The sequence below is a fragment of the Macrotis lagotis genome, chromosome 3 (genome assembly GCF_037893015.1).
Source record: "Macrotis lagotis isolate mMagLag1 chromosome 3, bilby.v1.9.chrom.fasta, whole genome shotgun sequence".
In the NCBI taxonomy this organism is placed as follows: domain Eukaryota; kingdom Metazoa; phylum Chordata; class Mammalia; order Peramelemorphia; family Peramelidae; genus Macrotis; species Macrotis lagotis.
Window position 1 is genome coordinate 37082187 of NC_133660.1, and position 12834 is coordinate 37095020.

The 12834-nt window shown below is 37.2% G+C and overlaps 1 protein-coding gene across 2 annotated transcripts in view; it reads left to right on the forward strand.

Annotated features, from left to right (window-relative positions):
* USO1 (USO1 vesicle transport factor) overlaps positions 1-12834 on the forward strand; it is a 99541-nt gene that overhangs the window by 10473 nt on the left and 76234 nt on the right. For both annotated transcript variants that reach the window (XM_074228468.1, XM_074228467.1), the window contains exons 2-4: positions 7236-7322; positions 7406-7470; positions 9855-9934. In XM_074228468.1, the coding sequence (XP_074084569.1) occupies positions 7236-7322; positions 7406-7470; positions 9855-9934 (232 nt within the window). The remainder of the gene's footprint in view (positions 1-7235; positions 7323-7405; positions 7471-9854; positions 9935-12834) is intronic.

A 12834-nucleotide genomic window follows, 5' to 3' on the forward strand; every position in this document is an offset into this window, starting at 1 on the left:
AATTTATTTTTATTAAAGATATTATTTGAGTTTTACAGTTTTCCCCCAATCTTGCTCCCCCACCCCAGAAAGCACTCTGTCAGTCTTTGCTTTGTTTCCATGTTGTACCTTGATCCAAATTGGGTGTGATGAGAGAGAAATCATATTCTTAAAGAGAAGTCTAAGAGGTAACAAGATCAGACAATAAGATACCTGTTTTTTTCCTAAATTAAAGGGAATAGTCCTTGCACTTTGTTCAAACTCCACAGCTCCTTATCTGGATACAGATGGTACTCTCCTTTGCAGACAGCCCAAAATTGTTCCCGATTGTTGCAGTGATGGAATGAGCAAGTCCTTCAGGGTTGAACATCACTCCCATGTTGCTGTTAGGGTGTACAGTGTTTTTCTGGTTCTGCTCATCTCACTCAGCATCAGTTCATGCAAATCCCTCCAGGTTTCCCTGAAATCCTGTCCCTCTTGGTTTCTAATAGAACAATAGTGTTCCATGACATACATATACCACAGTTTGCTAAAGCCATTCCCCAACTGAAGGACATTTACTGGATTTCCAATTCTTTGCCCCGCAAACAGGGCTGCTATAAATATTTTTGTACAAGTAATGTTTTTACCCTTTTTCTTCATCTCTTCAGGGTATAGACCCAGTAGTGGTATTGCTGGATCAAAGGGTATGCACATTTTTGTTGCCCTTTGGGCATAGTTCCAAATAGCTCTCCAGAAGGGTTGGATGAGTTCACAGCTCCACCAACAGTGTAATAGTGTCCCAGATTTCCCACATCCCTTCCAACAATGATCATTATCCTTCCTGGTCATATTGCCCGATCTGAGAGGTGTGAGGTGGTACCTCAGAGAAGCTTTAATTTGCATTTCTCTTAATAATGATTTAGAGCATTTTTTCATATGGCTATGGATTACTTTGATCTCCTCTTCTGTAAATTGCCTTTGCATATCCTTTGACCATTTGTCAATTGGGGAATGGCTTTTTGTTTTAAAAATATGACTCAGTTCTCTGTATATTTTAGAAATGAGTACTTTTGTCAGAATCATTAGTTGTAAAGATTATTTCCCAATTTACTACATTTCTTTTGATCTTGGTTACATTGGTTTTATCTTTGCAAAAGCTTTTTAATTTAATGTAGTTGAAGTCATCTAATTGGTTTTTGGTGATGTTCTCCAACTCTTCCTTAGTCATAAACTGTTCCCCTTTCCATAGATCTGACAGGTAGACTAGTCCTTGATCTTCTAAATTGCTTATAGTATTGTTTTTTATGTCTATGTCCTGTAACTATTTGGATCTTATCTTGGTAAAGGGTGTGAGGTGTTGGTCTAATCTAAGTTTCTTCCATACTAACTTCCAATTATCCCAGCAATTTTTATCAAAGAGGGAGTTTTTATCCCAATGGCCGGACTCTTTGGGTTTATTAAACAGCAGATTACTATAATCATCTCCTGCTTTTACACCTAGTCTATTCCACTGGTCCACCACTCTATTTCTTAGCCAATACCAAACAGTTTTGATGACTGATGCTTTATAAAATAATTTTAGATTGGGTAGGGCTAAGCCACCTTCTTTTGCACTTTTTTTTCATTAAGCTCCTGGCAGTTCTTGACTTTTTATTTCTCCATATGAATTTACTTACAATTTTTTCTAACTCGTTAAAGTAATTTTTTGGAATTTTGATTGGTAGGGCACTAAACAGTTTAGTTTTGGTAGAATTGTTACTTTTATTATATTAGCTCTACCTATCCATGAGCAGTTGATATTTGCCCAGTTATTTAAATCTAATTTAATTTGTTTGAGAAGCGTTTTATAATTGTTTTCAAAAAGATTCTGAGTCTGTCTTGGCAAATAGACTCCCAAATATTTTATATTGTCTGAGGTTACTTTGAGTGGGATTTCTCTTTCTAGCTCTTCCTGCTGTTTCTTAGAAAAGTTGAGGATTTATGAGGGTTTATTTTATAACCTGCAACTTTGCTAAAATTGCTAATTGTTTCCAGTAGTTTTTTTAGATGATTTCTTGGGATGGTCATTTATTTTTGATATGATATAGTAATCTTTCTCCTTCATTTTTAATCTTTAGATTTTATTTTCATATTTCCTGCTATCTCTTGGAATCATGGTTTCTGTTTGGTTCTTTCAGGGAGTCCATTTCTTAAGTAAGGTTGTAAGTCTTTCCTCCAGAGCTTTTATTTCATTTTTATCTCTTGCTTCATTCTTCTTCTAGGTATTCATGTTGTTCTTGTGGAAAATCCTTCTTTTTCTCTCATTGAGCCTCATTAATTTTTGATAGTCAGTGTTTGCTTTGATTTGTTTGATAGGCTTATCCCCCACAGTGCTTTTTTTTTTTTTTTTAGGTTTTTGCAAGGCAAATAGAAGGTTAAGTGGCTTGCCCAAGGCTATACAGCTAGGTAATTATTAAGTGTCTGAGACCGGATTTGAACCCAGGTACTCCTGACTCCAGGGCTGGTGCTTTATTCACTATGCCACCTAGCTGCCCCCCCCCCAGTACTTTTTAAGGGGTGATTTATCCTGTTGGTGGTCCTGTCTTGATTTCCCCCTCTGGACCCTTGCACTGACCTCCCTCTCCTGGGTATTGGGTGCCCCTGGATCTTTGAGATTCAGAATGTTTTCACTTTATCTCACTCCCTTCCTCATTTCTTCTGGCATAGCAGGACCTCAACCCCCTGCCCTTTGTTCTCCCAGTCTTAGTGTGATGGTCACTAACTCCTATAGCTCCAAGGGCCCCATCCTGGAGCCTCCTTGAGAGATACTTCCTTCCTCCCTCCCCCAGCTCTCCTTCTTACTGCTCTTAGGATTTGGGATGAAAGAAGTCCAGTAATTTCTCATCCATTACCTCATAATTTCTTCTAGTTGAGAACTTTTTGAAGGTTTTGCTGGAGTATTACATGAAGCACCACCTCCCATTCTGCCAGTCATTGTCTGGAAGCTGTCTGTAGCATCAATTTTTTGGTTTCCTCGTTGATGTGCTAACTTTTCTCAGCCTGTTCATGGTAGTTAATGGTCCCATATTTAATAGTCTGTCCACAACATGACACTTGACTCCCTTTCTCCTCTCATCCAGCAGCAACCTGTTTATCCTTTGCCCGGAGCCCCTCTACTGTTATAATATACTGCTGTTCACAGGAATGACTTTGTAAATGTTTGTTGAATGAATGAATATTGCTCATGGACCCCCTCATCTGAAGGAGGCTGTGGAAGGCCAGGTTCAGAGCTATCTCCTCATGCTCTGGTATTGACATAAAAAGAATGACAATAGTGAGCAGATGTCTTCAGGAAAACAAATAGCCTGTAGGTGGTAAAGAAATTGGAGAGGGGCGGAGCCAAGATGGTGACATGAAGGGATCCAGTCTTAGGAGCTCTCTGATAAAACGTGAAACTAAGGACTCTAACTAAACTTTCGAGAGACAGAACCCACAGAGGGACCCAGTGAGGCAGTTCTCCTACTCAAGGTAACCTGGAAAAGAGCAGAAAGGCTCTGCTCCCCGGGGTTGGAAGGGTGGCCCGCCAGAGCAAAAGAACTTAAGCCTCCCGGAGGCAGGCCCAGGGCGCTGGGAGCCTCAGCTCACAGCAGCGGGGGAGTCTCTTGAGCTGCACCCCAGGGAGCACCAGGCACAAAGTGGGGGAACAGCGGGGGACCTCTGCCAGAGCCAGCATGTGGACCCCAGCCCTCAGGGCACACAGCAAGCAGTTTGGTCTTTCAGCAGCCCAGACCCAGAAACAGAAGCAGGCGGGGGCCAGTAAGCAGGAGCCCCCAGGGCATGAGCCCATTGAGCTGAGGGAGGGGAGTGAAGAGAGAGAGACTGCCTAGCTCTGTCCTCTGCCCCTAAACAGGACTCTGGAGCTCTGACCATATTCAGATCCTGATCGCAGTCTAGGCCTCCCCCAATAGAACAACAGGGCCCCCCCACCTCAGCCCCGTGGCAGAGGGAGGTGCTTATGGTCATTCACAGACCAGGAGGGAGGACAGAGCCTCACACACTGAGACCCTTGTGGGAGTGTCCCAAAAGCTCAGGAAGCACCCCAAAACCAGGCCCAGGCTGGGAAAATGAGCAAGCAGAGAAACAAAAGGAAGGCTATTGAGAAATATTTTGCAAATGATCCCAAGAAGGATCAAAATACTCAGTCTGAAGATGAGGAAGCACAAGCTCCTGCATCTAAAGACTCCAAGAAAAACAGAAATTGGGCTCAGGCTATGATAGAGCTCAAAAAAAGACTTTGAAAATCAAATGAGGGAGTTGGAAGAAAAACTGGGAAAAGAAAGTAGAGAGTTGGAGGAAAAACATGAAAATGAAGTCAGCAGCTTAGTCAAGGAAATCGAAAAAAATGCTGAAGAAAATAGCATGCTAAAAACCAGCTTAGGTCAAATGGATAAAACAGTTTAAAAAGTTATTGAGGAGAAGAATGCTTTAAAAAGCAAAATTGGCCAGATGGAAAAAGAGATAAGAAAACTCTCTGAGGAGAACAAATCCTTCAGATAAAGAATAGAATTCAGGGAGATTGATGAATTTAACAGAAATCAGGAATCAATACTTCAAAACCAAAAAAATGAAAAATTAGAAGAAAATGTGAAATATCTCATTGAAAAAACAACTGATATGGAAAACAGACTTAGGAAAGATAATTTAAAAGTTATTGGAATACCTGAAAGACATGATCAGGATAAGAGCCTTGACATCATTTTCAAAGAATTACTACAGGAAAATTGCCCTGATATTCTAGAAGCAGAGGGCAAAATAGAGATGGAGAGAATCCACCAATCTGCCCGAGAAAGAGATCCCAAAAAACCAACCCCCAGGAATATTATAGCCAAGTTCCAGAACTCCCAAGTCAAAGAGAAAATATTCCAAGCAGCCAGAAGGACACAGCTCAAATATCATGGATCTGCAGTCAGGATCACACAGGACTTAGCAGCAACTACACAACTACATTGGAAGCTCGTAGGGCTTGGAATACCCATATACTGGAAGGCAAAAGAGCTTAGAATGCAGCTAAGAATGAACTACCCAGCAAGGCTGAATGTCCTCTTCCAGGGAAAAAGATGGACTTTCAATGAACCAGGGCAATTTCAATGGCCAGAGCTGAACAGAAGGTTTGATCTTCAGATACAGGACTCAGGTGAAGCATGGAGATTGGAGGAGAGGGGGGAAATATGAGGGACTTAATGAGGATGAACTGCATGCATAGAAAAATGATACTGATAATATTCATATGAACCTTCTCAGTTAATAGAGCAGGTAGAGGGAGCTTTTATAGTTGAAGCACAGGAGAAAGCTGAATTCTAAGATAAATTATGGTGTAAAAATGGAGTCAATAGAAAAAAAGGGAAATGGAATGGGAGAAAGAAAAAGGAGAGGGGGAATAGTCCAAGATATTTCACATAATAAGATTTTTTTTATTACAATGAGCTACTGCAATGATATGGATTGGGGGAGGCAAGGGGGAATGAGGGAACCTTTGCTGTCATCAGAGATGGCTAGGAGAGGAAACAGCAAATATACTCAATGGGGTATAGACATCTGGAGTAAGAAGGAGGGGGGAGCAGGGGGAAGGGGTGGGAATGTGAATAAAGGAGGAGAGGATGGACCATGGGGGGAGACTGGTCAGATATAACACATTTTCTTTTTTACTTCTTGGAAGGGGCTGGGATTGGAAGGCCTGCCCAGGACCACAGGGCCAGGTGGATTCTGGGCCTAAGGGTTAGTATGGGGGCTCAGGGCTTCTTGGCCCCAGGACCAGGGATCTGTCTGCTGTGCTACTCAGCTACCCTACAGCAGAGTCAGAGTGAAAGGAGAGAGAAAATATAGTACATGGTAGTGGAGAAATAAGAAAGGAGGGAGTTGCGATCAGCAATGGCAGCCTTGGAAAAATATGGAAGTAACTTTTGTGATGGACTTATTATAAAGAATGTGATCCACCTGTGACAGAGTTGTTGGTGTTGGAACAAAGACTGAAGCACATTTTTTGTTATTATTATTTGGGGGAGGGTGCAGGGCAAATGGGGCTGGGTGGCCTGCCTGGGGCCACATAGCAGGGTGATCTTTGGGTGTCTGGGGCCGGATTTGGACCCAAGTGCTCCTGGGTTAAGGGCCAATGCTCTGTCTGCCACCCCTACTATTATTACTATTTTATTTTATTTTGGGCCTTTTTTTTTCTTCTTTTTGGTTTTTACAGGGCAGTGGGGATTGGGTGGCTTGCATGTCACATGGCTGGGTGATTATTGGGTTTACGAGGCTGGATATGGACTCGGGTGCTCGTGTCTCCAGGGCTGGTGCTTCATCCATTGTGCCACCTGGTCATACCTACAATTATTACTGTTATTTTTTTATTTTAATTTTTTTTCTCTCCCCTTTCCTTTTTTCGCTCAAGCAAGTCTGTCTATATTCATGGGGGGAAGGGTATTTTGTTTACTTGTAAACAAGAATATTTTATTAAAGGAAAAAACATTTGTACAAAATGAGAATAAAAAAATAAATTTAAAAAAAGAAAGAAATTGGAGAGGAAAAAAAGCTGAAGATCATAAAGTTATTATCCCTTCCCTCACAGAGCTTAGGTGTTTAATTGGTATGTGTGAACTTGTCAAGAAAGGGGACGCTGAAGTTGTTCTGGGATTCTTTACCTTCAGGGAGTCAGGGAAAAGTTCTGCTCTAGAGAAGTAAGGGAACTGTGTGAGATTGCATTAGTTGATAATGAAAGGGAATCTTGTTGGTCTTTGATACTTTATCAGTTCTTTTCCCCTTCCTTATCCCTTTCCTAATTTCGATTGTTTCTTTATATTTGCTTAGTTGCTGAAAATTCTCCTGTGTTGGTCTAGGCCTAATGTCTACCAGGTTATTTTCTAGTTTTTCATCAAATAGTGAGTTCTTTTTCTTATTTTATGTTTTCTGGTGAGTTGGACACAGGGCTGTTGAATTCCATTGTTTTTAATTCTATCTCAACTGATCCACTGATCCACTTTTCTCTTTTTGACCCTTTGTTTTGTAATCTTAGAGACTATTTTGCCCTTGGTCTTGAATTATTTTACTGGACCTAGAACTAGAATTTTTTTCATCTTGAGTTAAAAACAAGAGGAAAGCAAGCTGATACTGACCCCACAGGGGTTAGCAATGAAATTTATGAAAGCCTAGTTAGCAAATTAAACAGTTGGGTTTTTTTAAATCACAAATTTTATATCTGTCCTTTTAACTAGTTTAATGTTCTACTGTATCCTTCATGACAGATACAAAAACTTTGTGACCGAGTAGCTTCATCTACTCTTTTGGATGATCGAAGGGATGCTGTCCGTGCTCTCAAATCATTATCTAAGGTTTGTGACAGTTTGTTTTAAAGTATACCATTTAGACTAATTGTTCATTCTTTCTAATAATAGTATCTTTCTCTTATGGGCAGAAATATCGTTTGGAAGTAGGTATCCAAGCCATGGAGCATCTGATTCATGTTTTGCAGACAGACCGGTAAGTTTCTATATCTTAGAATTTTACATTACTCAGTAGAAATTGAAACATATATGTGTGTGTGTGTGTGTATGTGTGTGTATAATTAAAATTTCTGAAATTATTAATGTAAACTATCTACTTAATTTCTACTTTGTTAACAAATTTGAAGTTAAAAATTTTTTACCTTCTGTTAAATGAAGCTGCATTTTAATGACCATAAAGTACTCCAGTCTAATTATCCCAGTGTTCCTTTTAGTTTTTTAACTGAGTGCTCCTTGTGATAGAGACATAAGTAGCATTAGAGGAAAAATAAGGTGAAAATTTGATTATCTCAGTTGTAGGACCAATGGATTTATTTCCTATCTATGTAATCTAGACACAGAGTTTAATCATTTTTCTTTTTTGTTTTTTGTTTTGCCAAGGCAGTGAGGTTAAGTGACTTGCCCAAGATCACACAGCTAGGTAATTATTAAGTTTCTGAGGCTAGATTTGAACTCAGATGCTCTTGTCTCCAGGGCTGGTACTCTATCACTATGCCACCTAGCTGCTCCCCCTAATTATTTTTCTATATATATATATATATATTTTTTTTGCAAGGCAAAACTCTATCCACTGCGCCACCTAGCCGCCCCAATTTTTTTTTTTTAGGTTATTTTTTGCAAGGCAAACAGGGTTAAGTGGCTTGCCCATGGCCACACAGCTAGGTAATTTTTAAGTGTCTGAGACCAGATTTGAACCCAGGTACTCCTGACTCTGGGCTGGTACTTTATCCACCGCGCCACCTAGCCACCCTTTTCTATAACTTTGATGCTGTAACTTAGGTTTAGAACCTAAAATTGGTAAAAAAAAAAGTTCAATATACTTGCACTGTTTATTTATAACATTTTCTCATGATCATTTATATAAAATTTTTTACCATATCTGTTTTGGTTAGTAAAGAAGAAAATCTAACATTTCATTATATATAGAAAGTCTTTATAAAAAGAATTTAATATAAGGCAATACTCTTATGTTCCATGCACACTAAAACATACAGAAGCTTGGTTTCAATGAGAAGAATCTTTTAGTAAGAAATATAATTTACTCCTTTCAGTTTCAGATGTTGGCAAGTTGAAAATCTCAAGAAATTCCAAAGACATTATGGAATGAATTATATCAAGTAAAAAATCTGTAAACTCTGTATTGAAAATATATTTTGTTTATCTTATCAGTTATCTGCCTAACAATGATAGAATATTTATATAGTAAAACTTAATGAATTTATTTTCATTGGCAAAATACCTATAAGAACACAGTAGATTTTTACTTCGATTAAAAGATGAACCTCAGCTTTATCTCAATCTCTACTTAATCCGGCGAATTTTGAGTACTGGATTGAGGCAGAAGTAGGTCTAAATTGGATATGGAGCTGATGGACTATTGGCAGCCTGGACTTTGGGAAAAGAGCTATAAATCATAATGGCAGCTGCAGCTAAGGGCCATTGAGAATGTGGTAATAGAGCAATAAGAACTCATATGTAATATGACTTATAGTCTATGTGAGCATTTTTTTCATTGTAACCTTCTGAGATAGAGTTATACGATATTATGTCTGTTTTATAGATACGGAAACTGAACCTCAGATTTCATGCCTCCACTCAGTCACATACCTCTTAAGTCTTAGAATTCCAGGTCTTAAATTTAGAACTTGACTTCCAAGAGCGAGAGCTGTTTTGGATTTTCATATATCTAAGTTTACCCAGATTCAGAACAGTTCAGATTTTACTAAACCACTTAGAATTGTATTTAGCCTTTCCTCTGAAGAATTAGGAATTAATTAATTGATTGACACAGCAGTTCTGCCAGAAAAGGTGGTGTACCCTTTGTGTGTTGGGTATCTATGAGAAAATTAGAATAACAAGGATGTTTTTCTTCTTTAAACATTAAATATGAAATTAGTGTACATAACCACATTTTAAATGTTCAGACCTTTCTTGTTATGCCCCTAGTGTCATCATGCATGTATCTGACATCCATCTTGTGTTTCTTCATCTGTGGACACGTCAGATCTCCCTTAGTTAGAATGTAAACTCTTTGAGACTGAGGATTGTCTTAACTTTTTTTTGTGTCTTAGATTCATAATAAGTACTTAATAGATGTTTATTATTTGACTAGTACATTTTGGGGGTATGAAATTAGAATTGTTTTGCTCCAAAATTACACTGATATTTTATCTTGGGAGTATTAGGATCAACATTGAATCCACAGTGTCCTATTACCCAACTGGTTTGGTAAATTTTTTACTCCATAGAATTTCTCAATTAGTTGTAAGTGTGATAATCTAAGCATTTAATATATATATATATATATACATATATATGTGCATATGTACATATATGTTTCATATTTGTATTTTTTTGCAGTTCAGATTCTGAAATAATCGGTTATACTTTGGACACACTCTACAACATAATGTCTAATGATGTAGAAGAAGAAGAGCAAGGTAAGTTTCTAGTTATTTTTGTCTTTTTAGGTAAATGTTAATTATTTAAAAATTTTGCACAAATATTTAAATTTGTTGGGTGAGAGGAAGGAGGGAGGGTTGTTGCAACTGCAAACTGCATAATACATTTTAGGCACAACTTTGACTTTTCAGGTTAATGTGTGTATCAAGTCATTCTATTAAACTTGATAGGGGGGGTGGCCAGGTGGCATAGTGGATAAAGCACCGGCCTTGGAGTCAGGAGTACCTGTGTTCAAATCCGGTCTCAGACACTTAATAATCACCTAGCTGTGTGGCCTTGGGCAAGCCACTTAACCCCATTGCCTTGCAAAATCTAAAAAAAACAAAAACAAAAAAAAACTTGATAGGGCAAATGCTTCAGTAGATTTTATTTACTGATTTGTTTTTGGTAAAATTATATTAGAGCTCTAGCCTAATTTAGATTTAAAGTGCTTGACTTTGTGGAAGAATTTAAGTGCACTACTGTCTAATTGACAGGAAGGATAGTTGTCATTTGGAAACATTGGAATCATTTAAGAATTATAGGCTTCTAATGTATGACAGATTTGTTAGATTAGAACATCAGTTTCTATGATAATTCCTGGGGGAATGTTGAAAATGGTTATTAGGTGAAAGTGTGTGTCATGTTATAAATTGTATTATTATTTTTATGTATTATTATTCAGTTTCTTTTGCCCTCTAAGAAAACTTCTTTATCATTAGTGTATTTGATTTTCAGAAGGTTAATCTTATATGAATTTACAGTAAATTATAGATTTTGAACTGCTAGAATTGAAGTTCCTTTAAAGGGAATCTTTACTTTCTCAATTATGTTTTATCAAATTATTTTAAGAATACATACTATAAGGAAGTTGATATATAAAACAATTTAGTTATAATAGAAAACCTTAACTTTGCTCTGTTATAATATTCTGTATCAGCAATTCTCAGATTTTGTCTTTGTTTTCAACTATTTTTGTTTATATTATAGTTATTAATAGTCAGAAACATCTTTGAATTGAAAAACCAAATAGTTGTATTTAACACAGGAATTTAAAAAAACCTATTAATGATTTCTAGAGCCAAATTTCTTATCTTGTAGCTAGGTCCCATCTTAGTTTATCTTTTAAAAGTAGATATTTATCTTATTTTTAAAATACTACCCAAATGATTGTATTAATAGACTGTCCAATATGAATATGTTATAAACTTGGGTTTATCCAAGAGATAAATTAAAATTTGCATTTCTCATACTCCCATAACATTCCCATACTTCCTGTAATAATCTACATTAAAAAATATTTGATACTCAATGATTCTGAAGCAATCTGCAAGTCAGATTTTTTTGGGAGGGGAGGAAGGAGAAGAAATTATTCTTTAAAATACCTTTTCCTTTTTTTTTTCTTTTAGTTTTTGCAAGGCAGTGGGGTTGAGTGGCTTGCCCAAGATTACACAGCCAGGTGATTATTAAGTGTCTGAGGCCGGATTTGAACTCAGGTCCTCCTGACTCCAGGACTGGTGCTCTATCCACTGGGCCACCTGGCCGCCCCCTACCTTTTCCTTTTTTGATTCATATTGCTTAAAGTTCTTAAGCCAAGGTTATTTTCTTGTGATGTGTTTGTTTTGACTTGATACATTTTATCAGAATTCATACTTTTTTTCCCTTGTAGAGGGAGAAACCTCTTAAGAGATCATATTTAATACAGTAAGTACTTAGTACCACACCTCATTTCCTGATGGTGGGAGTGTATTTTTTTTTTTTTTAGGTTTTTGCCAGGCAAACGGGGTTAAGTGGCTTGCCCAATGCCACACAGCTAGGTAATTATTAAGTGTTTGAGACAGGATTTGAACCCAGGTACTCCTGACTCCAGGGCCGGTGCTTTATCCACTATGTCACCTAGCTGCCCCGGGAGTGTATTTCTTAGATGAGTTTGCATTGTTCTCAGAAAATTTGAAATATCTGGTAACTGTTTCTCATTGATAATCAGATTTTAGAATTAAGCAATTAGCAAAATGTTTAATCTTTTGTAAATTAGAATAGGAAAACCTTGACAGAAGGTAGCTATATTTTGACAGTATGAAATATTTTAAAAACAGCAAAAACTGATGAATGTTTTAGCAATTTTTATATATTACAGGATTGAACCTAATAGAAGAAATTCTTAAAAATAGTCATGGTAAACTTTTAATGTAATAATTTTTTTTCTTAATACCCAGACTTTCTTACTTTCTATTTACTCCCAGATATTTTGCCTACAGCTCAATAGTGGTGACCTTTCCTAGATGGGGAATCTCCAATAAGCATTACTTGGTATTCTTGGCTTGACCTAGATTCTTATACTAGGATCTGTCACTAACTTATTGTGTAATCTTGGGCAAGGCATTTTGCTGAGTCTTGAAGTCTCCAAATGGAAAAGGAATTAATAGACTAGGAGATTCGTAAGTTTTCTTCTAGCTCTAAAGTCCTTAGTCATCTCAGAGATTGTGTTGTGAAGCATTTTATGACATCTGTTTTGGCTTATATAATGCATATGAAGAATTGAGAAGTTTATTTAGCAAAAATATTTATCAATTGCCTAATTTTAAATAAATAATTGACTTAATTTTTAACTAGATCAAAATCCAGGTCTCTCATTAATGACGAGGGTTTTTGTAAAGAAGAAAATGAGAATCTCTTTCAGCATATGAAATTTGGTACTGCTGATAATAAAGGAAAAAGAAAGTCCAAAGTCAAATCTTTTTTTTCCCTAGATTATTTAAATTTTATTTATTTTTTTATTTAAAAAATTTTTTTTTAAAGATTTTATTTACTTTGAGTTGCAGTTTTCCCCTAATCTTACTTCTCTTCCCCCACCCCCATAGAAGGAAATCTGCTGGTCTTTACATTGTTTCCATGGTAC